This window comes from Protopterus annectens, chromosome 6.part1 (genome assembly GCF_019279795.1).
Source record: "Protopterus annectens isolate FY-2018-M chromosome 6.part1, PAN1.0, whole genome shotgun sequence".
NCBI classification, from domain to species: Eukaryota; Metazoa; Chordata; order Ceratodontiformes; family Protopteridae; genus Protopterus; species Protopterus annectens.
The window spans coordinates 388,797,737-388,824,743 of NC_056738.1; the positions used below are offsets into that span (position 1 = coordinate 388,797,737).

At 43.8% G+C, this 27,007-nt stretch overlaps 1 protein-coding gene across 1 annotated transcript in view; it reads left to right on the top strand.

Moving 5' to 3' along the window:
• LOC122805296 (centromere protein F-like) overlaps positions 1-27,007 on the top strand; it is a 566,537-nt gene that overhangs the window by 280,187 nt on the left and 259,343 nt on the right. The window contains exon 4 of the mRNA XM_044075384.1: positions 7,508-7,614. Coding sequence (XP_043931319.1) covers positions 7,508-7,614 — 107 coding nt within the window. The remainder of the gene's footprint in view (positions 1-7,507; positions 7,615-27,007) is intronic.

The following is a 27,007-nucleotide window of genomic DNA, read 5'->3' on the forward strand; positions in this document are numbered from 1 at the left end:
CTAGCACTTTTCGCGGACCATGTGACCGAATAGCTCATATTAGAGCCTTTGGTTGTTGGGTTATCATTTTGCTATTTAAAAGTAAACAGAGAAGCATTCTTTGTAAGAGGAAGCATGTAGACTCCCGAGTCTGTCACTGGATACTGACTTTGATGAGTCAGAGGATCCCTAGATCCCCTCTGAGGATGTCTCCTTTTCAGACATCCTAGAACTTCTCAAACAGAGGGAAACTGGCCCACCAACAATCCCTCTGAGGATGAGTCAGTATACCTAGAGGCGCTTGGATCTCGGCCCTCCACCTCCTGGTTGTCTCCGCCTTCGACCCCTTATGCAGGTTATTGCACGAAGGCGTGGACAGCTCCTGACTCTGTAGAGCCAGTCCCTAGGAGGCCTTCTAAATTTATCACTGCCCCTAGTGACAAACAATTCCTAACCAAGGGTGTCCCGCTGATGCCATGGTGGTGGCTGCGGCCACCAAAAAGGAACTTGCAGATCCTTCCGTGCCGTCCATCCTCCTAATAAGGACTCTAGGACCATGGATAGGTAAGCGGATGTTTTCCTCAGCGACCTTTGCTATCGTTCGCTGAATTATCTTTGTCACTTCACCAGACTCCAGAGATATCCTGAAGGAGCTGGGAGAAGTAGTTCAGGATCCTAGAGCTGCAGGGGCTCAAGAAAAGATTGCTTCGCAGCTAGGGGCCCTCAATTCCATTGCTAACTCCTCCATGCGGCTAAGATCTTATGCTGCGGATGGAGCGAGTAGAGCCATGGCACAGGTGTAGCTCTTAGGCGCCAAGCCTGGATGCGACTATGTGATTTTGCGGTTCCCTTTAAGGCGCCCTTCACAAATTCTCCCTTTGATGGGTCAGCTTTGTTTGGCCCTCAGGTGAAGGAGACCTTGACCAGGTGTGAGCAGGACGGCAAGACTCTTTCTGCTGTTGGAGTCCGTTTTCCACCCCTTCTAGGCCTTATCCCAAAGGACAGAAAGGTGGGAAAATTTGGTTCAGAATCCCAAGGAGTCACGCCGATTCACGTGGTCAGTTTACCCCTAGAGGCAGAGGGGTAACAACAACAGACGCCACTCTAGAGGCAGAGGGGGTCCGAAGAACCAGGGAAACAGGGAGCCTCTCTCTGATAAGCCCTTTCAGCATCCCTGAGGTGTTGCCCGGCTGTCCCTCCTTGGAGGCAGTCGGGGGAAGATTATCACTGTACCCAGAAGCCTGGCATTCCCTCACTCAAGACAGATGGGTACAGTCGATCATATCCAAGGGTTACATAATTCCTTCGAGGAAAGTCCCTTCCCCTCAAGTTCCCTTCCAGATGTACCACCGGTCTAAGGGACATTGCAGAGTTAGAAATCGCAAAACTACTGCAAAAGAGCCATTCAGCCAGTTACAATAGACCATTCAGAGCCGGAATCTACTCAAGGTTCTTTTTGGTCCCCAAAAGACGGGAGACTGGAGACCAATATTGGATCTCAGCAGACTCAACAAGTCTGTCAGGAAGACAAGATTCGAATGGTCACTCTTCAGTCAATTCTGCCCTTCTTACAGAAGGACAACTGGATGTGCTCAATAGATCTTCAGGATGCGTATTATCACATCAAAATTCACAGACGCCCAGGAGATTTCTCCGTTTTGGCTGGGGTCCAGTCATTTCCAGTTCAGAGCCCTGCCCTTTGGTCTCACTACAGCCCCAGAGTGTTCACCAAATGCATGGCAGTGGTCACGGCTCACCTGAGACGCCGAGGATTCCAGGTGTTTCCAGATCTCGACGACTGGCTCCTGTCAGCCACCACCAGGCATCAGCTTATACAAGCCAGGGATTACACAATAGACCTTTGTTCTCATTTGGGCATCTCAGTCAACTTCAAAAGTCATCCTTATCGCCCTGCCAGTCTATTACCTTCATAGGCTTAAACTTAAACACTGTTCGATGTCAGCTACCCTTACAGAACAAAGAGTTTCAGACATTCAGACTCATGTCAGGATCATTCTGGCCAGCAAGAAAGTACAGGCCAGAATGGTTCTAAAGGTATTAGGTCTCATGGCTGCGCCATTACTCTTCTTCCCTGGCTCGATTCTACATGCGCCTCCTTCAGTGGATGCTGTTCACGCAGTGGTCATACCAACAACTCCCAAGGCCACCAGATTCTGGTGACACAAACATGCAAAGAACATCTTGCTTGGTGGATCACATCGCCTCAGGTTCACCAAGGCAGGTGCTTTGTACCTCCGTCCCGATAGCCACTGTCACCACGGATGCCTCCTGATCGGGTGGGGGTCATTATCAGGGCAGGATGGTTCATGGGACGTGGCAACCGCTCGAGTACCATCTGCACATAAATGTCCTGGAGATGAGAGCAGTGCTTTTAACGTTGCAAGCCCTCAACGACTTTCTTCCTGTAGGGACAATTGCAGTCCACACAGACAACATGTCTGTAGTTTGGTATATCAACAAACAGGGCGGAACCAAGTCCTACCCCTTGTGTCGAGAAGCGCTCAGACTTTGGCAATGGGCGATCTCCTCTCATCGGTTTCTGGTAGCAACCCATATCCCTGGGAAAACCAACATTATAGCGGACAGATTGAGCAGAGCTATTCTCATGCCTCACGAGTGGTCTCTCAAGCAATCCATAGCGGAAGAGATTTTTCTGGAATGGGGTCGTCCATGTTGCGATCTTTTTGCTACTCCCCAAAACAGCAAATGTCCAGACTTCTTCAGCCTCTTCCCTCTATCAGGCCATCCCCCCAGAGACGCTCTGACCCAGGATTGGCCCCAGGGACTTCTTTATGCCTTCCTCCATTTCCTCTGATCCCTCAGGTGATCCAGAAAGCTACCGCTTTGAGAGCCAAATTGATTCTCATTGCCCCTTACTGGCCTCGACAAGTTTGGTTCCGTTCCTCCATCATCACCTTTTGGTGCAGCCGTGGCATCTGGACCCAGTGCCAGATCTACTGATTCACCAATCCGTCAGCTGCACCGGTCAATACCTTCTCTCAACCTCACAGCATGGTTGCTCCACTTCCTTCCTTAGCCAGGCTTCCTTTGATCTCTAACCCAGTTAGAGATATCATAGTAGCTTCACTAAAATCCTCTACCAGGAGGATTTACACAAGCAAATGGAAACGCTTCTCTTATTGGGCTAAGGCCCAAAATATTGGTCCTTATACTGCCCCAGGTCAGGCAGTTCTGGACTTCTTAGCAGAGATTTTTCATGCAGGCTCCTCGCCTTCCACAGTCAGAGTTCAGTTGGCTGCTATTTCTAATTTTCATGTCGGGATAGCAGATCATAATATTATGTCCCATAGGCTCTGCAGGGCCTTTTTGAAAGGAATTTTCCTACTAAAGCCTCCAATCAGGAATCCTCCTCCTCAGTGGGATCTAAATTTAGTGCTGACATCCTTGATTCTTCCCCTTCGAGCCAGCTGTTTCTTGTTCCCTAAAATATCTTTCTTGGAAAACGTTATTCCTAGTGGCTATTACATCTGCCAGGAGGGTGTCTGAACTTCATGCTCTTTCGGTTCGACCCCCCTATTTGATTTTTCACAAAGACAGAGTATCTTTGAGAACTAATCCATCCTTTTACCTAAGGTCGCCTAAAAACAATCTGAATCAATCCATTGATCTCCCTGTATTTTTTCCTAACTATTCAGATAGAGCTGAACAAAAGCTACATTATCTTGACGCCCACCGTCAGCTTAGATATTATTTGGACAGAACAAAAAATTTAGAAAATCTGATCAACTTTTTGTTTCCTATGCGGATAATAAAAAGGCCTTCCTGTTTCTAAAGTGACTTTGTCCAGATGGCTTTCTTCGGTCATCACTGAAATTTATACGATCAGGGGAAAACAGCTGTGCTCAAAACCTAAAGCACATTCAACTAGGAGTTTAGCTACTTCTACAGCCTTTCAAGCTAGACTGCCTTTGGACACTATTTGTGCAGCGGCCACTTGGGCCACTCCTCACACTTTTGTTTCCCATTACAAATTGGACTTGGCCTCCAGGGACAGAGCCAGTTTTGGCTCTACAGTCCTCAAGAGTTTGTTCCATTGAGCCACCTAGGATAGAGGTGCTAGGGACGCGGTCCCATCAAGCAAGAATGAAGGCGAGATTGACAACTTAACATTAAGAAGTTATGTACCTACCATAACGTTCCATGTTAGTTGTCTTCTCTGCCTTCTTTCTTGACCTCCCTCCTTCCCCCTGGCCTGGACAGACCTTGTATAAGAAACTTTTATGCTAAAGACCTTTCAGACCTGGTCCTTTTTCCATCTGTAAGTTTCTTCTTCCTTTGGGAAGTATTTTATGCTTGGTGTTATTGCCCTTTGTCAACAAACGAGATCTGGGTACTTCCTGCCTTGCATCATGGGATATGGGGCTGCCTCGAGCTGGTAAAAGGAGTTCTCGAGCTAAAGCAAGTGCCGAGTCGGAGCCGAGGATCGGCTCCCAACCCATCAAGCAAGAAAGAAGGCGAGAGAAGACAACTAACATGGAACGTTATGGTAGGTACATAACTTCTTATTACAGACCATTTTTCACCACAGGGCAGTGCAAAAGGCAGAACATTGGTAAACGTACAGTCAAACTGGCAATCGGTATCAAAACTCCGGAACACAGGGTAGCGCATTTCAATATAAATGTTGAAGATGCTTATTTTGTCATCAGTTGTATCTTTAGAGAGTTGAGGAAAGTCATTCAAAAATTGCAAAATGTACAGCAATATTTCCAGTGTATTCATTATCTGTATTTTGCCACACCAATTTCTAACAGTGTTGTGCCTTTAGTTTTAGAAATCGTATCTGTTATTTGTGTAGTATAAATATGCAAAAATTACTTTAATATGTTTTTTGTAATTATATTATTGTTTCTACAGAGTCTCTGTAGTCTAGTCCCACTTCCCTTACTGAAAATAAATATATGTATACTATATAAACAGATGGGATTATGAAATACAAAGTGGCACAGATTAAACAAAGCATTAATATTGCTCTTTGACCTAAAAACATTTGCAGTTTGCATATTAAGGATAATAGTTCAGTGTTTGGGGAACTTCACTTTCAATAGAATGACCCTTAACACTTTAGCATCTAATGGTTTTCATGAAGGCTGTTCATTGATTTCTGTCTGGAAACAGCTGCAGTTCAAACTTAATTACCATATTGCCGTGAAATGCTTGGGGAATTCTACTCCAAGTTTCAAATGCAGGGGGGCAGCTGCAGCTTCACTTCTAATGGAAAGCATTTTAATGTTGTGTTTTTATGCTGTAACATTCAAAATCTACATTTTATAAATCTATTTTTAATGCTGATATTATAATGCCATCGACTGGTTATATCTTTGATGTCACTTTGTCACCCTAAATTGAAGAAATAGTTACACTTTTTTTTTTTCTCAACTGAATGTTTATAGAATGTGGAGGTTCATAGATTAGTACTAGACTAACTGCCCTTGTGGGCCATTTTAAGCCTAGCTAATTGCCCCATGTGAGAATCAAACTCTGCACCTTGTGTCTGTAAGGTAAACACCTTAACCATTATGCCAACCTCCCACCAAAAGCTTTTCTTCCTTGGCATAGTAGAGGATGGTTTTGATCCATTGATCTCTAGGTTATAGGCCCAGCATGCTTTTTGCTGCACCACTCTTTTCTTGGTTGTTCGCTAATTCTTGAAGCCCATTCTGACTTAATTTGATCTTACTACAGATGGCCACGTCTGTTTTCAGCTTTTCTTACAACAGTTTTGGGACAAGACCTTTGGATGGTTTGGATTTTACATGATGTCAGTGCTAATAGTACTGAGTTTTGTATGGAGCTGTGACCAGCAGAGCTTCAACAGCTTCACAAGTGTAGGTCTGTTGTGTTGTTGCCTTAAACTGAGCAAAGTGGTAAATCCAGATCTAGAGTTCCTTTATTACAGTTTATTTAATAGTGTTTTTGCCTCACCGTTTCTTTAATTTTCTGTTGTTCTTGCCCTTTTGTTTGGTCAGTCTATCTTTTGATTGTACAAGTAAAGTCTCCCAGTGAACAGTCACAAATGAGAGTATCGACATCTGACATTGGCATCCATAAACATGTAAGGATGTACTACTTTGATGTGTGGCACATGTAAATCTTAGGAAAGAAGAAGAATATCTAACACTTTCCTTCATTTACATAAATACAGTTTCATGTTAGTAAGCTGCACAGAGTAGGATCGCTGTTGTGTAATACAGCTTTGTCCTGAATCTCTGTCAGCGCTATTACTCATTATTTTAAGTTGTCTAGAGCAGCAATTATTTCCATGGAAGTAAATATATCTTGCATTGCTCATTTTTCTCTTCTGTGATATTTCTGCCTAAGGGGTTTCACTGAACTCATTCGGAAGACTTGGCAACATTGTTGTAGTGCAACAATAAACGGAGCCATAGTACGTGGATGTCAGGAGACTGATTTCAGTTTTGTGACAGTATTATTTAAACAGTAGCACTCTACCATGTAAAAGTGGGGTAGTATTTCTGTTGGTGGAATATATAAATGTCATCATTGTACCAGTATTACGTGACTATACAGACCAACAGTAGTGATTTCGGTCTCATTTGTGTTAGTTATTACAGACGAACCTCAATCACTTTATAGATGGGTTTAATTTCACCTACGTACTCCAGCAGCAGTTATTTCTGAGGCTGTCCAGAACCTGTTGCTGTGTACTTGAGACCTGAGGTGGTAACACTGAACTTGGACATCAAGTGCAATTATATCTGCTAGCACTTTTTCGTGACCATGTACCCGAATAGCCATATTAGAGCCCTTGGTTGTTGGGTTATCATTTTGCTATTTAAAGTAAACAAGATTGCCTAAAAATAAGCATTCATTTAGAGCTTTTTAGACTTATGGGCAGCTATAATTGTTTTACTAGTCTGAACTGCTGAAAAATGATACTGACAAGTGTATTCAATTAAAAAGTTGTTTAACACTTGTTCAGTAGGCTCTGCGTATGAAATTTATTTACATCCGTTTGAGATTTCAGTTGATATACTGTCTTGAGTTCTTTTCAGTTATATTAGAGAAGTTATTTTCCTTTTTTTTAATTTTACCAATTGTTTGTAATTTACTAATTTTAGAATAGAAAGTGTAAACTTGCTTCAGAGCTATAATTTGGTTCCTGAGAAGTATTTTCGCCTTTCTCATGTAACTGCTATAATCTTTCTTCACCAACCCTTACAACTTTTTCTGATGTGAGAGTGTATTTATCTGTAGTCATGTAATTTTTAGTGTTACAAGCTGATAACTGTTGCTGTACTGTAACCATTGCTTTTAAGCACACCACATTTCTCCATTTACAGAAACAATACAGTTCATTTTACATCCTGAGAAGTGTCCTGCTCCAGATATTGTTTTAGCTGAATAGACTGATTGTACTGAATTACTGCTTTCTTCATTTTCAGTTGTTTTCTGCCTCAGTGACTTTTTTCCTTCTGATGTAAGTGGCATTCATAAGTGCATATTTTTATGTGCCCTGTTTCAGGTTTAAGACTGAATTGGAAAAGCTTCAGAATTCTCAGCAGTTAGGAGAATCGCTGCATTTTCTAACACCTCCACGGAGTTTCTCAGGAGTTCCTTCCTGTGGAGAAGGTAATGTAGACACATGATAAAACTTGTTAAAGGGAATCTGTTTTATTTGATTAATTCTGGATATCTCCCTTAGATATGGGGAGTGGACTTGGTGTTCGGATTCACTTCACATGTTCTGAAATAAAACTAGTCAAATTCTGCAAAGCCTGCATTTTACCGGTCTACTACTAACTTAGATTCATAACTGGGAGGGCTTCTTAGAACAGCATTCTGTCAGTGTTATGATTGTTAACAGATAAGATGGATCAAGGGTATGTTGTTCATATTGTCCATGCAGACTTCAACAAAACCTTTTACTCATTGCCACCTGTGAAGCTACTGGACAAACTAATGCAGGCAGAGTGAGAGGAAAGATTTTGAAGTAAGTAGAAAGTTATCTGCAGGAAGGAAATTAGAATATGGAGTAAGGAGATTAATGGTATACAAGAAAGATGTTACATGTGTGGTGCCACAGTGGTTAGTCCAGTGAACTTTTTTTATTATTTGACATCACTTTCCAGCACATGGAGTTAGCCTGTTGTGGGCAACACTGAAATAACAGAAGGCATTATAGATTGTGACCCAAGTTATAGAAATATCTGAGCAGACACAGGGCTTAAGTGGAGAAACCGCCATTATAGCTTAATACAGAAAAGTTTATAGTCATGTGCTTTGATAGGGAAAAGCCCCCCCCCCAAAGAATTGTCATCTTGGGGTGTAATCCTGGAAAAGACTGGAGAGTTACATGAGGGTTTTGTCTTTGCTATGGATGAATCACTTCAGCAGTGCAATAATGCTGCTGAAACCAGCTGAATTATGTGCTTATCTACATAGCTAGATGAAGATTTTAAAGAGTTGTAGGTTGTTCTGCTTGTTTATAGAGCACTAGAAAACTTCACATGCAGTTCTGCATCAGGTTTTGGAATATGTCCCTCAGTGCAATCATAAGAGGTCCACAGGGAGAATGGTGAGGATAAGTGAGCTCGGGGTACTCCTATTACGAGGACAGTATTCTCCCATGAAAAGAGGCAGTTAGCCTAGTGGGACTAATCTGGTTAGTGATGGATAGATGCTGTGTCTTGGCTAGTCAGCTATATGATAAGTGGTCAAAAAACACAAGAGTGGCCGAAACACAAGGGTGAAGTAAGAAAGCAACATATGCTTTTTAGTGAAAGTAGGACAGACTCGCCCCTATTGGCAGTTTTTCCCACTACTTAATATAATCCTCTAAGACTGTCATGGCTACTGGGGAGGAGGCAGTGGAGCAGAGCAGAACTGGGGCAACATCACAAACTCTAGTTGTGCACTGGGGCTTTTTACCAAGCTTCACCCCTTCTCCTGTGTTTTGATGATGTTTGAGAGGCTGAGCAGGCAAGTGAGGTGTGACCTGTAACATGCCCACTCTGAGCCATAGTACTGCCAAGAGTCAGCGGCCTACTGACAAGTCCCAGCTTGGTGATTCAAGTCCTGGCTTCCACCAGGGATTAAGAGGTCTGCTGTCTTAGCAAGATAAACAGATTTTCTAACTGCCACAGACATGGTCAAATGCCATTATAAAGAGAGGTACCCAAGTCTGTGATGCTTGTGTTAAATGTAAGTGGAATGCTATCTGTTTAGTAAGAGACAGTAATGTTATACTAAAGGAAGCTATGCTGCTTTTCTTGGTGTTGAGGGTAAGCATATGATTAAAGTGATTTACTGACATTGAAACCAAAAAGTTTTTCATGATGGCATACTGTGTAATAACCGCTGAGTATTAATTTAATCCAGTGAACATTTTCAGCTTTTACTCATGAAAAATGCACTTAAAATTTGTCTTTTCCCTACTCTGATACTAATTATGCTAAACAGCAAACTTTAACTTCAATGGCATCAGCATAAGGAAATCAAAGGTCTGCGTGTGTAGACTTTAATGGACACACCACTGTACTTACACAGAGATGTGCTCATTAAAGTCTATGGCTGCACGTTGCACTATCCTAAAGGGGATCCCACCAAAGGATCGACTAAATTTGTTTGGGCTGTAGGTTAACAAAAAGTATACAAAAGTTTTACAACCCAAAAATATAAAGAATGATTGGGAAAATGCATTGCAGCATGTAGCTTACCAGATGCTGCATTGGCAAATCACTTTAATAGACTGTGTTTGTTTAATCCAGCCCTTGCTGGGCAATTGAGTATCAGACTGGGATTCGATTGTGTGTCCTAGTCCGCAATCATTAACAAACTTGGTTAGTCATATTTTGTTTACATCAGCTCTGCTTTTCAATAAAGATTCAATTTCAGTGTTTTTTGAAGGATTCTTTTTGATGGTAGTCATAATGTCACTGTTCATGAGAAACTTTTTTAATAGAATAAACATTTATTTTTTTGTGTGTTAGTTGCAGGTTGCTATTACAGTTGTTTGCAGATTGTTAGCAATGATTAAGTTTGAGCATTTCTGGAGCATGGATTCTGAAAGGGTGGCACTTGCTGTTGTGCAACCTTGATATGGACGAGTAGTTGCATTCGCCAGTACTTTGTAAATTTGTCACTTTACATACAGTTTCAAATCTTAACGTTGTTATACTTCCCAGGTTTTCCAGACACTTTATTAGATATACAGCAAGGAATTGGGCTTCTGGTTCATACCAGGCAATTCCTAGTGCAGGGTATGGGGCAGAGTACATGCTTAACACCTGCGGAGAAGAGAAAAAAAAGCAAACTTGGAATACAAGCTAGCTGTTTAAAGTGAAAGTCTGCTTCTTATGGGTTGAAACAGCAAAATGGTACAGAAATTCATTTTATGTATTTTTATATATTTTTTTCCTTTACTAGCAATTTACAGTACCTACATATGCATAACACATTACAAGGTGTCTTGTTTTTAATATTCATGGAAGTGCCAGCGTTGGAGTGAATTGAGCAAGAGGGTGTGACTAAGGGAAGGGTGGGGTTTGCTGCTGCTTCACATGTTATGAGTTGCTTAAAATAAGTTTTGCCATTAAGTTTGCCTATAGCCCTCTGCACCAACCCCCCATTAATATAAACATTGTCTGGAATGATTCTATTTGTGTGGAAAGGGAGCCACGTTTGGTATCTTAATATTGACAATCAAACACTGTAACTAGAACTACCCTGCTTGTGCAGTGTGTGTGCTCTTAATTATTACAAGCAACCATCTCACTACAAATTTTTTATCACTGCCTTACTTATATGTCCTATCCACTCCCTTTCTCCACTCATGCCCATCAGCTGTATGCGACTGCAACACCCCTCTTTCCACCGCATCCCTCTTTACACCACACCGTCCCTTAAAAAGAGTCATTGATGAGCGCCCTTCACCCATGACATGCACACTCCTCTCTCCCTGCCATTCTCAGTCACCCAGGCTGCTAATCGAACCTGGGTTACCTGGGCCGTAGTCGGGGATTTATTCCTTTAAGCCATCTGAGTAAGTTGAGAATAAAAATACTGCAGTTTATTTTGGTTCTTTACAGGGTCATTACAGTAAATGCAAATGGCTCTTTGTCAAAATTAGAGCTTCTTTATTTCTCAATATCCTGACCTATTAATAACTGAATGATTGATGCTGCCCCCTTTTGCTCAGTCTACATTTTTATCCGATAGCATTTGAAGAAACGTTTTTCCAATGAATATTTGTGTTTCTAGAAGAAAATGTCTGATTCCTAATGTACATCTCTGAAGAAATATTCTTTCTTGGCCACAGTGGCTGTAGTACTGTATAAGCTGATAGCCCCGTAGCACAGAGGTATTTCCATATCAATATCAAAGTTTTTGCTTTCTGCTGGTTCAGCATACCTGGTAGTATACACAAAGGTACTGCTGTATTTTCCTGCCTGAAGTAAAAAGATGCTGAAAAGATTCTAGAAATGTTTGTCTGCATCTTGTGGACACCTTTCCCCAAAAGGGATATGCCGTTTTGTTGATGGGTTAACTAACAGCACCATTAGCTTCTGCATATGACACTTGTCTTGGAAAGCTGTATTCTGGGGCAGCCAATTTTTATGTTCATCGTATTGATCACTTCTGCAGTAGCCTTAACTATATGGGGTTATATCCTGGTCAGCTTCCAAAGATTCATGGCACCTTCTACACATCCAAATCCTCAGTCAGCTCGAGCTGACTGCGATTGAAGTGTGCTCTCCTCTTAGGCTTTTGAGGATCAGTGGTCAGCTTGTGCTATTCCTTTGTTGGGCAGGTAAGAGGAAGAAAAAATAACTTTACAATTTAAAAAATGTTATTTATGTTATAACCCTTTTTCCTGTTCAGGAAAGTTATTTTAAATCTAGGAGTTTGTGTTTTAGTAGACTGTCACGAGACTATATTGTACTTTTAAATTAGTGCTGTTTTTTCCTGTCAGTTAAAAGTTGTTTAAAGTAATTGAAAATCATTTTTTTTTTCCTGTGGAGAAAGTATTTATTTTACTTTTTGGGACTAATAAAGTGTTTTAAAAGTGCTCTTTAATGTGCTTTGTGAAAAAGTGACACTTAAAATGCTTTTAAGTTTTATTGACTTTTGCTGCTTGCTTTTTTTGGAAAAGATGCACCATTTTCTAGTTGACCATGGAACAAACTGTTGGTCCCATGGGCAGGTCTTCCAGGCGCAAGAAAAAAAAAAAGGTTAAGCAAACAGCCTTTGCCACCACAGCAGGCTAGCAATTTGCCTCAGCTGAAGGTGTATCACTCTGCTGTTGCCATTATTACCTCAGATCACTTATCTTTTACCCTGGATCCCTCTGGTGTATCCCCTACAGCCACTATGGACCACCGCTTAATCATGTACTCTTAAGTCTGTTGGGATCCCCTCAGGGGGCACAGGAGAGCCTGCCTTGTTGGACCTGGGAGTGGGAACAGGGAAGGGTTTCCCTGTTTTGTCAGAATGTTATGTCCAGCCCTGGGGAAGCTACTGTTGTCATTAGTAACATTGTTGGCCTCATTTTCTTTGTCAAAAAGAAGGTGAAAACTAAACATGCATCTACTCCTCAAATTTCCTTAGATAGGGGTAGTTTATTGGGTCTGGCTCAGGGTTTAATTCGGGCTATTGATCCTTCTTGTAAAGTTGTTTCTGTTAAAAGAAAGAGGAATACCTCTTTTCCTGAAGAGATTCAAGAATGAGTCTGGCCTGGAATATGAAGGGGACCGATGGAGGATTTTCTTTTCAGATTTCTGATTCAGACTCAGAGGAGAGCTCAGTTTCTGAATATCCTTGTGGGGTTTTTCTTTCTGATATTATTTCCAGAATGTGCCAGTATTTTCAGTGGAACAGCACTGAGTTTTCTCAATCCCTCAGAAAGCACTATGATCTGTTACAGAAGGAATTTTCAGAACCTTCAACAATTCCTTCAGTTCTGTCAGCTTTGGAAGGTGTGTGTGTGTGTGTGTGTGTGTGTGTGTGTGTGTGTGTGTGTGTGTGTGTGTGTGTGTGTGTGTGTGTGTGTGTGTGTGTGTGTGTGTGTGTGTGTGTGTGTGTGTGTGTGTGTGTGTGTGTGTGTGTGTGTGTGTGTGTCTCTGATACCTCGATGCGGACTGTTGCTCTGAGTGGTTCAGCTCAGACATTCTTGGAGCCATAGCCTCTGCATCTGATCTGAGGGGATGGCATCAACTTCAAGGCTTTTGGAGTCATCCCTTCCTCCCAGAGTCTGCGTCAGGAAGCTCTGCTCCGGCTCCCCCCTCGACGCAGGACACGATGGATCCTACCTCAGCTGTTACAACTTTAGGGATCCACTTGCCTTTTGCCTTCGAGGTGGTGGAGAAGCTCCTCTCTGCTCCTTCGAGACCTTTGACACCAACATCCTCCGAGTCTGTCCTGGCTCCCTTTTTTACCGGGCTGGAGTCTGCCATCCTGCCCACTTAGGGACAGCTTGTTGCCACATCACCACAGGATGTTCCTCCACGGGAACTACTGTGGCTTTCGAGTCCTCCCTGGATTATTCCCCTGAGGAGTTCCCTCAGAAGTATACGTGTAAGAAGAGGCACTTAGACTCCCCACTGAAGTCCCTCACAGGATGATACCGACTTGGAGGAAGGGGAGGGTACCCCTCAATCACCACTGGAAGATGTCTCCTTTGGAGACATCATGGAGATCCTTTAACAACGCGGTGGGTGGTCTACCCAAAAGCCCAACCCAGATGAGTCTGTATTCCTGGAGGCATTTGGCACATGACCCTGTGCATCCTGGGTGCCCCCCACCGCAGATCCCCTAGTGGATCTAATCTCATCTAGGGCATGGAAGGAACTGGATACGATTGAGACTATCCCCAGGTGCCCGGATAAGTTACTAAGTCTCCCTTCAGATGGACAACACTGGTCCAAGGGGCCCCCAGTCGATGCCATGGTGGTGGCGGCCACCAAAAAAGAGCTCACACAGGAGAGCTCTTCGGACAGGGAGTCTTGGGCGATGGATCATTTTAGCAAGTGGATCTATGCATCAGCCACTTTTGTCTGGCGTGAGCTGAATTATTTGGCACATGTAATCAGGCTGCAGAGGAACCTGGTCAAAGAAGTCGCTGATTCTGCCCCAGGGACCATGTTGGCAGAGGAGAAAAAGTTTTTTTTTTCCGCTTGCATGGCCACCCTCACTTCCATCTCTATTTCAATGAGGCTCTTATCACATGCTACTGAGGGTGCCTGTAGGGCTGTGAGAACAGGCGTGGCCAACAGGCAGCATGCCTGGCTCTGGCTTTGTGCTTTTTCAGAGTCCTTCAAGGTGTCCTTCACAGATGCCTCCTATGATGGTTCCACCTTGTTTGGGAAAATGATTAATGATACTTTAGTCCAGAGCAAGAAGGATGGGAAGACTTTGTCTGCTGTCAGGATCCACTTCTCCACCCCACAATGATCTTTCTGTAGGAATCGGCATGGGGTTAAGAAGATGTGGTTTTGGAAATCTCAAAGTTCTTCCCAAGATGCTCAGGATTTGCCTTCCCTTAGATGCAGATGGCGATACCATAGATGCTGCCCTCATGGCAGAGGGGGTCCAAAGAACCAAGGGTCTTAGGATTCCTTCCCAGACCCTTATAGATTCATAGGTTGTTACTAGGCTATCGGCCCTAGGGCCTATACAAGCCTAGCCATAACAATTCCCTGGCTATTTCTTCCCACACTATTTACTTCCCTGGACCCCTGTCTAGCAGGGCAACTGACGTGATCCCCGGGGTGAATTTCCTTTCTCCCATCCAATCGTCAAGGTTCCTTTTGAAGAGGGCCAAGGAGGCGCTCTGTTTGACATGTATGGGGCAGTCTATTCCAGAGTCTGGGGAGTCTCTGGGTCAGGAACCTATCCCTCCACCATGTTTTGTTTATTGTCATGACAAGATTTAGATCCCTGGAGCATGTGGCTTTCAGCAACCCTGAGGGGTTGCCCGACTGTTTGTTTCTGGAGGCAGTTGGGGGAAGACTCCCTCTGCACCCAGCGGCCTGGGAGTCCATTACAAACGATTGTTGGGTTCTGCAGATCATATCCAGAGGTTCCTCGATTCCCTTTCTCCATCCCACCCTGTTCCTCCTAAACACCTCCCAGACGTGTTACCAGGACAGTGAGAGGAGGTGGCAGCCGCAGAAGTTACCGGACTGCTTGCAAAATTAGTCATCCAGCCCATGATCTGAGACTAGTCTGGATCAGGCATTTATTCCAGGTTCTTTTTAGTGCCTAAGAAAATGGGGGACTTGAGACCCATACTGGATCTTACCATCCTGAACCTGTCTGTCACCAAGATGAAATTCCGGATGGTCACCCTTCAATTTATTCTGCCTTTCCTGCAAATAAATGACTGGATGTGTTTGGTGGACCTCCAGGACACTTGCTACTATATCAAAATGAACACTCTTGGAGGTTCCACTGCTTCTGGCTGGGAGCCAATCACTTTCAGTTCAGGGTGCTACTGTTTGGGCTCACCACTGCCTTCTGAGTGTTCACCAAAGTGATGGCGGTAGTGGTGGCTCACCTGTGGCTGCAGGGGTTTCAGGTCTTCCTCTACCTGGATGATTGGCTCCTCTCTGCCTTGTCCAGGCATTGACTTATTCGAGCCAGGGATCATCTTCTTTAGATTGCTCAGTTCCTGAGTATAACCATAAACCTCAACAAGTCAAAGCTGGTACCAATGCAGGTACTGGATTTTATAAGTGCTTGATTGGACGTGACCCAGGGCAGGTCGATGTTCTTCGTTCCACATTGCTGCAGTCCTAACTATTGGGGTAGTCCGCTGTCCAGTCGGCCCGAATACCAGAGTATATGGCTGACGTCGGTCAGGGCGCATTAGACTGACGTCGGTCAGGGTACTAATGCGCATGACCGACGCCATATCCTCAGTCTTTTTTGCCGCATGGTCCGATGCAGAAGCAGTTTTGCGAGTGCAGGTTGGCGTTCTGAAATTTTCTGAAGTCGGAGTTTCAGACCGAATCAGAGTTGGCTAAGTACCCGTTAGAATATTTTGGTTTTCTTGCCTCAGTATTTAACCGGATGTCAGAAAAAGTGAATAACTGTATTTCTTGTGGGAAACAGATACCTCATAGGGATTACCATACATTGTGTATACCTTGTTTTAGGCCTGAGCACGACGTTGTTGGATGCCGCTCTTGTGCTAGGTTTAACAAACGCACTATTAAGAGAAGGTTAGACTGTGCCAGGTTAGTGTTTGGGAAGCGTTGCAATAAAATGCCGCCGGATGCTCCGGCGCCCGCGCCAAGAAGCGCAAGGACAAAACAGCTAAGCCTAGGGTTGATGAACCGCAGTCCCGGACATCGGTTCTTTAGAAGGCTCAGTGGAGCCAGAGGTTTTGCCAGGAGTTTCTTTGGAGTCTCAGGCAGAGACTTTACTGTTACAGGATGTGCCTTCTCAGGAGGTAGGCCAGGCTGAGGGGGCTTCTCAGGTAACTGTTCTTCCCTCTCTTCCCAAGGGAGTTAGAGCCTCTCCTTCTGTTTCCAAAACTTCTTTGAGAGGTAGGCCAAGTTTAGCTTCAGTGGGGCTTCTCCTAGCATTTCAGGTTCTGTGCCTAAGAAACATATGCTTAAAATGGCAGAAGATTTGATTACTATGATTAGAGGTTCTATGCCCCTCCTGATAAGAGGCCTAGGGTGGAACCTGAGTTTGATAGTTTTGAACAGTGTTCAGAGGCTTCTGAGTCTTCTGAAGATTTGCAGGAGTATCCTCCTTATTTTGATTCTGATGTGGATGATTCCTACAGCTTCTCCTCCTGAGGATTTCTCATTTTCAGAGACTCTGCATTCCATGAGGGAGCACTTTAAATGGGAAGGCCAGGATTACTCTGATTCAGGAAAAGGCTTAGGGAATTCTTGTTTTTACCCCAGCATAGGCCCTTAGCTATACCTCCTGTGTTGAATGTGGTGGAAGATGTTTTGCAGAGGCTTCCTGAACCCTGATTCTTTGCCTCCTGCTCCTGTTAAACCTGATAGGTACTATAGGGTGCCTGAAGCTCATAAGTATCTTTTAAGAGTCCTAGGGCAGACCCGAAACTGTTTCTCAGGGACCTAAAGGTGTTAAGGCCTCTGTGGTTAAAAACCCTGTTCCCACTGATAAAGAGGCAAGGGCTTTGGATAGATGGGGAAAGAAAGTGTATACTTCTTCCACTTTAGCCATGAGGGCGTTGAATTGTCAGTCACATGCTAAAATATCAAAATTATCTCCTTTCACAACTGAAATCTAAGGTGGATGCTTTGGCGGAAGGTATTGAGTGTAAAGAGTTGCTGGATTTAGTTCATGTGTCTGAACAAGTGGGTAAGCATTCTTTGCAATGTGGTTTTGATGCTGTACAGGCCTCCTCGAGGGTGGCTGCCACTAGTTCTGTTCTTCGCAGGCATGCCTGGTTGAGGGATCAGAATTTAGCTGAGCATGTTAAGACAAGGATTTTGCTCCTTTACAGTCTGATGTGTTGTTTGGTTCGCCTGTGGAAGCAGTTTTAAAGAAAATGGAGGACAAAGCTAAGTCTATGCAAACTGTTAAAGATTTTTGCAGGTGCAGCCAAGTTTAGTAGAAATTGGCCTACTAAGGGATGGACATATCCTGCTTATGATTCCCAGTCTAGGGTAGGTCTAGACGTGGTAGGCAGAGCTCAAGGTTCTTTAGGCCTAGAACAGGAGTTCACCTGCTCAGACTTCTGGTGAGGGCAGGGAACAAACCCAATGACCTGCCTTTTCAGCTGCCAGTAGATTCTCGTCTGGCAGCTCCTTTGGGAGGAAGACTGTCTCTTTTCAAAGAAAATTGGGATTTAATCACTCAAGACAGATGGGTGTTGGATATCATTCACGGTTACAGGTTTTATTTCCATACATTGCCCCTTTCAAAGGCATGCCAGACGTTCCTCCTCCACAAAGGAAAGAGGCTCACAAGCAAATTTCTCTGTTACTCCAAATAGGGGCCATTCAGCCAGTCCCTGTATCAGAAAGGGGCCTAGGATTTTATTCTCGCCTGTTCCTAGTACCAAAGAAGGGGAACACGTGGAGACCAATTTTGGATTTATCTATCCTCAACACTTATCTGGACATTCCAAAGTTCAAGATGTTGACGTTACAACAGCTTTTACCTCTGCTGGGCATAGATCACTGGATGGTAACTTTAGATCTCAAGGAAGCTTACCTTCATGTGCCTATAAGACTAAGTTGCAGGAAGTATCTGCGTTTTCGAGCTGGAAATTCTCATTATCAATTCTCTGCATTGCCCTTTGGCTTATCTACTGCGCCCAGAGTATTCACAAAGGTTCTGGCTCCAGTGATAGCTTACTTCAGGCTAAAAGGAATTCAAATCTATCCTTACTTGGACGACTGCCTGATTCTGGCTCAAGAAAAGGAAGACCTTCTACAGCATCTGGAATATGTTATAGCAGTGCTAAGATGCCTAGGGTATTCTGTGAACGAAATAAAGTCCAGTCTAGTACCCTCTCAAGACATGTGCTTTCTGGGTGTGAGACTGAATACAGCAGCCCAGATGGCCTTTTTAACCCCGGACAAGCAAAAGAGTCTATCCCTTTACTTCCATCAACTATCTCATCAGTCCGTGCTGACTGCAAGGACAGTCCTTCAAGCATTAGGGTTCATGGCATCTTGTATTCTGGTGCTTCCCAATGCCAAACTGCATATGAGGAAGCTGCAATGGTATCTCAAAATGTATGGACACAGCACTGCCAGGATTTGGACACTGTCATTCAAATAATACCTTGCCTTCAAAAAGAATTTTTGTGGTGGGCTCAGGAATGTCACCTAAACAAGGGACTCTCTGTGACCGCCAGAGGCGAGTCAGATTTTAACGACAGATGCCTCGGACATTGCTTGGGAGCTCATCTAAATGGAAAGTGGATACAAGACAAGTGGCCTGCCAGACTACAGCATCTACATATCAACATGAAGGAGATGTTAGCAGTCCAGTTTGCATTAATGGCTTTCAAGTTACTTCTTCCAGGGCAGGTGTTGATTCTAACAGACAACACAACTGTCATGTGGTACATCAACAAACAAGGGGAACACATTCTTATCCTCTATGCAGGCAAGCAATGATTTTATGGGAGACTGCTCAGCTTGCAACTAACTCTTCAGGCAAGGTTTCTGCCGGGAGCACAGAACTCCTTAGCAGATGTGTTAAGCAGACAAATCATGGATCCCCACAGTGGAAACTGGATCTTCATGTATTTCAGAAATTGACAGTGTCATGGGGAACTCCAGACATAGATCTGTTCGCTTCTCCACTAAACCACCAGCTGCCAAAGTTTTGCACAAAGGGGTTTCATCACACAGCTTGGAAAGTGGATGCTCTTTCTTTCAGTTGGAAAAATCTTCATGTGTATGCCTTTCCACCTCTGCCTCTTCTTCCAAAGGTGCTCTTAAAGGTCAGACAAGACAAGCCAAGGATGATTTTAATAGCTCCAGATTGGCCTCGGCAACACTGGTACCCACTACTAAGGAGTCTGGTAAGGAAGCCTCCATGGCCTTTACCTTTTCCACATCTGTTATCTCAGAAGGACGGTCATCTGCTCAATGTCAAGCTTCACTCACTTCATCTAACAGCCTGGCATATTCTGTGTTGAAACACAGCAGGTCTCAACTTCCTCAACAAGTTTTAAATGTGATTATGGAAGCTAGAAGACCTAGTACAAGGAAAGTGTACATGAAAAATGGAAGAGGTTTTTATTTTGGAGTACAGCAAAGAATTTGGAGATTTCTGAGCCTAATTTGAATGTGGCTCTTCAATATCTTACTGAGTTATTGGACAAAGGTTTGTCCTTCTCTTCCATTAAGATTCATGCTGCAGCAATTTCAGCTCACTATGATTGTGACCCACCATTGTTTTCGATCCTTTGTTCAAGCAGTTTCTTAGAGGGCAAGAATATAAGACCCCACAGAGCTCCTACTCCTGCTTGGGATCTCAATTTTGTGTTGGGAAAACTTACTCTACAACCTTTTGAGCCTGCGGCTACTGCTGAATTGAAATACTTGTCATGGAAGACTGCTTTTCTGTTGGCTATTACTTCTGCAAGAAGGGTGTCTGAGTTGCAGGCCCTTATGGCAGTAGAGCCCTTTTGATTTTCCATAAGGATAGGGTATCATTACGCACTAATCCTTCCTTTATGCCTAAGGTGGTTTCTAGTGTGGCTTTAAACCAAACTATTCATTTGCCTACTTTTTATGCAGACCCCCAAAATAAAGGGGAAAAGATTTTGCACACTTTAGATGTACATAGGCAATTGCGTTATTATTTAAGCAGGACTAAGGATTTTAGGCAGTCTCAGCAGTTGTTTGTTTCTTTTGCTTTGAGTTCCAGGGCAAGCCTGTGTCAAAACAAACTATTTCTAGGTGGATTGGGTTTTGCATTGCATTTTGTTATTCCCATCATGGCAAGGAGATTCCAGCTGGGATTAGGCCTCATTCCACTAGGGCTACTGCCACTTCAACAGCATTTCTAAGGGGTGGCAACTAAGGATATTTTGAGGCAGCTACTTGGAGTTCAGTGCATACTTTCTCTAAGCATTATCACCTTCCTCTCTACTCTAAGTCTAGGGCTGGTTTTGCCACAGCTATTTTGCAAGGCATGTTGTCAGCTCCTGCTTCTTTATGACTTGCCAGCCTCCCTTACCTCTGCTTTGGGATTCTACCCACAGTTAGGACTGCAGCAATGTGGAACGAAGAACATAGTACAGTTTTGTACCTACCATAAATGTAGATGTTCGAGGATCCACATTGCTGCAGTCCAATTCCCTCCTTCCCTCTGTGTTTAGGGGTGGTTGTGTAGGTGAGGTTATATGCTGATATTTTTGTGTATATTTTTGTATATATTGTACATATTTCTGGTGCAGGTATATTGGGCCTTGTCTTTTTAGGGTCTTCTGACATCTGGGGCAAGAAAAGACTGAGGATATGACGTCGGTCATGCGCGCCCTGACCGACGCCAGCCATATACTCTGGTATTCGGGCCGACTGGACAGCGGACTACCCCAATAGTTAGGACTGCAGCAATGTGGATCCTCGAACATCTACATTTATGGTAGGTACAAAACTGTACTTTTCTACCCTTAGACCGACTTTTATCACTCTGTCATCATTTGCTATACATTCTCCAAGCCAATCATCCCCCGGTGGGCTCAGTTCTTCGGGCGTTTGGGTCCATGGTGGCCACAATGACTCTCATTCCTACTGCACATCTCGATATGAGGGTTCTGCAATGGATCTTAGCCATTCAGTGGCCTTTGCTGGACCTTCCCTTGTTACATCCTGTTTGACTATCCTGTGTGTGCAGGGGCTCCCTTCTTTGGTGGCTCCAATCTCAGGACGTCATTTAGGGTCGGCCGTTTGTTCTTGCCTCTCCTGCGATCATGATGACCATGGATGCCTTCCTGCTTGAGTGGGGGGGCATTGCATAGGAAGGACAGTCCAAGGCACGTGGTCCTCTCTGGAGACCAATCTGCATATCAGTGTCCTAGAGATGAGGGCGGTGCTTTTGAAGTTGCCAGGTCTCCATACCTTTCTTCCTCTGGGGACTTTTGCCATACAGACGGACAGTATGTCAGTAGCCTGGTATATCAACAAGCAGAGGGGGGAACCAGATCTTATCCCCTATTTTGCAAATCCATGAGATTGTGAGATTGAACAATCTCTACCAGCCATTTTCTGATAGCAACACACATTCTGGGGAGGTTCAACGTATTGGCGGACAGGCTCAGCAGGTCTATTCTGATGCCTTACGAGTGATCTCTGAATCCTTCAGTAGCGGAAAAGATCTTTCTAAAGTGGAGTCAGCCTTCTTTCAATCGCTTCATCTTTCCTTCCAACGCACAGTGCAGCAAGTATTTTGCTCTAAATCCCCTCTGGGGAGTCCCCCAGAGATGCTCTTGTTCATGCTTAGACCTCCTGTCTACTGTATGCTTATCATCCGCTCCCTCCAATTCCCAAGTTCATTCAGAAAGCTCAACAGCTGGGGAGCTCAGTGATCCTCATTGCTCCTTTCTGGCCTTGCCAAGTTTTGTTCCCCACTCAGTGGTTTTATGTAATGTGTCCTCCTTGGACACTAGATCTGGTTCCGGATCTGATTACACATCCCTCAAGTATTCATCACTCAGACTTAGCCTGAAGCTCACAGCATGGCTGCTCCGATTCCAGTGATAGTTAGGACTTGTGGGCTGTCTTCCCCTGTTAAGAATATCTTGGTAGTGACTCAAAAATCTTCTACCAGGAAGGTTTATTTAAGTAAATGGAAGTGTTTCTCAATCTGGGTCTTTCAGCATGATTTGGATCCTTTCGCTGCGTCAGTTTCAGCCATTTTGGAATTTTTGGCAGACATGTTTTAACCATGGTGCTAGTTTCTCTATGGTTAAGATACAATTGGCAGTGATTTCTAACTTTTCACGTGGGCAAAAATTCTGCTTCATTGGCTTCTTCTAAACTTTTTAAGGCCTTTTTTAAAGGTACCTTTCTACTTAGGCCTCAGGTTAAGGACCCAATGCCCCCTTGGGATCTTATTTTTGTACTGCACACCTTGATTTCTTCTCCTTCCGAACCAGCGGCCATGATTGATTTGCAGTTTGTCATGGAAAACAGTTTTTTTGGTAGCAGTTACCTCAGCCAAGATGGTTTCTGAGATTCAAGGCTCATCTTTCAAAGCCCCCTTATATGATCTTCTATAAAAATAATGTGTCCCTGCGGACCTAATCCATCTTTTCTACTGAAGGTAGCATCAGAGTCTAATGTTAATCAGGTCATCAAGTTACCAGTTTTCTTTCCAAATTTCCAAAATAAGGGAGAGTACAAATTGCACTTGCTTTATGTTCACAGCCAGCTGCATTTCTATTTGTATAGAACAAAATCTTTTCGTAAGTCTGATCAACTTTGTTAACTTCCCAAAACCTTTCTTGGCAAAGCCGGTTTCTAAAGTTACTTTGCTCGATGGATTTCTGAATGCATTTTGTTGGCCTATCAAGCCAAAGGGTCATCTCCAAAAGGACACGTCCAGGTGCATTCCACCAGGTTTGTCGTACTTCTGTGGCGTTTTTGTTCAGGGTTTCGTTAGGTGATGTCTGTTCTGCGGTACCTGGGCTACATTGCACATATTTTATCTCCCATTATAAGTTGAACCTTCTTTCCAAGGGCAGGGCATCCTTTAGCTCAGCCGTGCTCCGGAACATCCTTCCATGAGGACCTCCCAGGGTTATTGGTAGCTGGGGACTCTGTATCTCAGGTTGAAGATCAAATGAAAGCAACAACTTCAGATAAATGAGTTATGTACTTACTATAATGTTCCATCTGAGTTATTGCTTTCCATTTGTCTTCAACCATCCCTCCTTCCTTCCCCTTGCCTTGTTTGGGCTGTGTAGTGAATCGGATGGAAGATTTATAGTCACATTATCCTGGCTAGTCTTCCATTTGATGAGCCTTTTGTGGGTTGTGCCAGGTTGATAAGTATATGGTCTAGGTTAGGTTATTGCTGTTCTGCAATAAGCTCCATCTGAGGGGAGGAGGGAGACAGGGGCATTATGGGTACGGGAGGAGCTTGGAGTTTGGATCCAATGCTGGAGTATGTGGCAGAGTCAGATTCGTGGTGGATCCAAGTCCCTCACGTTGAAGACAAATGAAAAGCAACAAAAGGAATGTTATGGGAAGTACACATCTTATTTATGTTACGTTATTCTAACGGGTTGGGTTGCAAGCCGATACTCTGCTCCGACTTGGCCGCATACTATAGCTTGAAGTCTTTCACTTAGCTCGTGGCTGAATAGCTATCCCATCATGCATTGTGTAATTTCCCAGATCTTTGCCGCTCAGCGAGTTCGGATGCTCTTCTTCTTGACCATGGCTGAGTTTTAAAAAATTGTTATTTCTTGATCCTTTGTAAATTGTTTGTGCATTATTAGTCATAGAGTGCTAACTTAGATAGTTCTCTCATCTCTTGTTGTTCTTGTGTGCTGTTATTTTTGCTGTGCTTGTTGCTTTGTTGGCCGTCATCCTAGTCTGAAGGCCTTTTTTTGTCTGTCCCGTCTAGTTGTTGTTACGCTGTTTAATTGTGTATTTCCTGGTCTATTTCTTGGCTTGCTTTGAGTTAGAGAGCCAAGTACCCACTTATTAGAGGATTTGACTGTTTTCTTCCCTGTCAACAGCTGCTAGGTCCATTTAAGTCAGAGGACCTAGCGCCCATTTAAATTAGAGGGCACAGCTATATTTTATTTGTCAAATGTTAGTTTATTGATGTGTTTTGTTTAGTAGTGCTTTAGTAGACTATTAGAAAATGTATATATTGAGTGTGTTAAATTTGTTTCTCTAGTGAGTGTGTTATTTTTTATAGCTTTGGTAGTTGTGCTTCTTTCTCATCATGTCTAAAGAAACTAAAGAGAAGGAGCCTAAACTGTCAGGATTTAAAAGGTGCCAGAAATGCACTCAAAAGATGTCCCTAACTGATGGGCACAGTATTTGCGTTTATTGTTTGGGGGCCATTCACCTCCAGGAATCTTGTACTTTTTGTCATTCCTTCAGCTCCCGTGTTAGGAAAGAAGGAACAGGCTTGTTGTTAGTGGGCTCCTAAAAACTTCTTTTGTTGTACCCTTGGAAAGCCAGAGTACCTCCAAATCTAAATCACCCTCTTCCAGGGGTGAAAAACCTACTAAGAGACCATCCTTCGCCTTTTCTTCATCAGCTTATGCGGAGTCACCTCTAAAAATACAAAAATGTCAGAGAAATCAATATCTTCGGCTCCATAGGACTCTGAGTCGAGAGAGACCATTCAATTGGACAAGTCAACTCTTTTGGCTCCACAGACTTCGGAGCCATGAGAGACTACCTTTTGGAGTTGGTCCATGGACTTATTACCGGTCTCCCCTACTTTGAAATCCCCCATATTGGAGATATCTCGCTCACCATCCCTTTCCTCCAGGTCCATTAGGTGCTTAAAGGATGATGATGTGGATAGGGTGGTGCGCAGACTTCTGAAGTTGCCGGCGGTGTTTAAATTCTTTTTAGCTCTGACCCAATTGGCTCCAGAGCCAACTAAGATTCTTTCATCCACGACTCTTCCTCCTCCAAGCCAAGCTGGATCTTCGGAACCAGAGTGTTGAGTACCCCTTGATGTGGAACTGGTCAGTTCCAGGATCCTCCCCAGGAGATTTTGGAACAGTCATCTGCTCTGACACCCTCTGTGCCGTCTGAGGTGTCTAGGAGCCGAAGCTCTCCAGTCGGTTCCGGGGGGGATGCTCAGACCAGAGTTTCCTCGGTGCCGAGCTTACCCCTCTGGGCTTTGGCATGGGTGAGCTTGGTGCCTACATTGGTCTCAGAGCCAGTCTCTTTGGAACCAGGGATTCTTTCCTTTTCTTTGGAATGACAGGCATTCTGAGAGCCGTGGGGACCTTCTATCAAGCTGATGAGGCGTGTGCTGTCCCCTCCCCCAGCTTTACACAAGGGTACTGGTAGTCTTCCTGCCAAGGCACCGGTGACTGTTCCATCCCATCCTCAGGACAGCGGAGATTCAGGTCCTCAGGTAGCCGCACTGGGCGAGTCCCATTCTCCTGAGACCTCCTCAGAGTCACCTTCTGAGGGGGATCCCTGGAAGAAAACATGCAAGATGAAGCATCTAGACTCCTCTGATTTGTCCATCACCTCAGATATTGACCTCGAGGAGTCAGAAAGGTCACACGGTCATCCTATGAAGATATCTTCTTTGCACATATCTTGGAAATCCTGAAGCAGAGAGGTGGCTGGAAGCCCCTTAACCCTTCTGATGAGAGGTCTGTATACATGAAGGCCTTCGGATCTCAACCTTCAGCCTCTTGGACGTCTCCGCCCTTTGATGAACTGATGGAATTGGTTAGTTGAAAGGCATGGGAGTCCCCAGACCCTAGGATACCAAATAAATTTATAGCAGCACCAATGGAAAAGAAATTCCTTAATAAAGGCATACCTGTAGATGCTATGTTCGTGGCAACAGCCACCAAGAAGGAACTTTCTGAAACGTCCACATCTGTTCATCTGCCGAATAAAGAATCTCGAATGATGGACAGATATGGGAAGCAAATTTTTTCGTCAATGACTTTCACCCTTCGATCACTGAACTATCTAACGCACTTCAACAGACTACAGAGAGATCTCCTGAAGGAGTTGGGAGATGCTCTACAAGGTTCACTAGCTGTGAGGATGTCCGTTACCTCCCAGCTATCCACTTTAAATTCCATAGTTAACTCCTCCATGAGACTGATTTCCTACGCAGCGGATGAAGCAAGCAGGGCAGCGGCTTCAGGAGTTTCCCTAAGGAGGCACTCCTGGATGCGCTTGTGTAACTTTGCGGAACCTTTTTAGTCTACCTTTGTCAATGCCCCTTTCGATGGTTCCTCACTCTTTGGACCTAAAGTCAAGGACACACTCACCAGATCTGAGCAGGAAGGGAAAGCTCTCTCTGCCATTGGGGTGCATTTTTCCGTACCTTCCAGACCCTATCCCGAGGTCCAGAAAGGTGGAAAAATGTGGTTCAAAAAATCCCAGGGAGTTTTTCAGGACTCACAAACATGGAACATTATGGTGAGTACATAATTTCTTTATTTTTTTTTTTTTTCCACAAAACACTGCTGTGGTGATATGAGGCTCTAGGTCTTGGAAGCTTAAAAGGCCCCTTAGTTATTTATGTAGAAGGAAGTTATAAACATTGGGTTATACTTGGCTAGATTTTTAATCTAATCACTTAGTGAGATTAATACCATGAAGGATTCTTAGCTCATTATATTATGTTAGAAGTAAGGGAGATCTACTGTATCAAGATTTTTTTTTTTCATTTGTGTACTGGTATATTGCATTGATCTCAGCAAATCATTTACAGGCACAGCATAGGTATGTATGTGACAATGTTAGAAATTATAGTTATTTATAGTGTAATATGGAGAGACTGTTGTATACAGACTTTACAGGAGGCAAACCATCCCCCTTCTGTCATTGTTATTCGG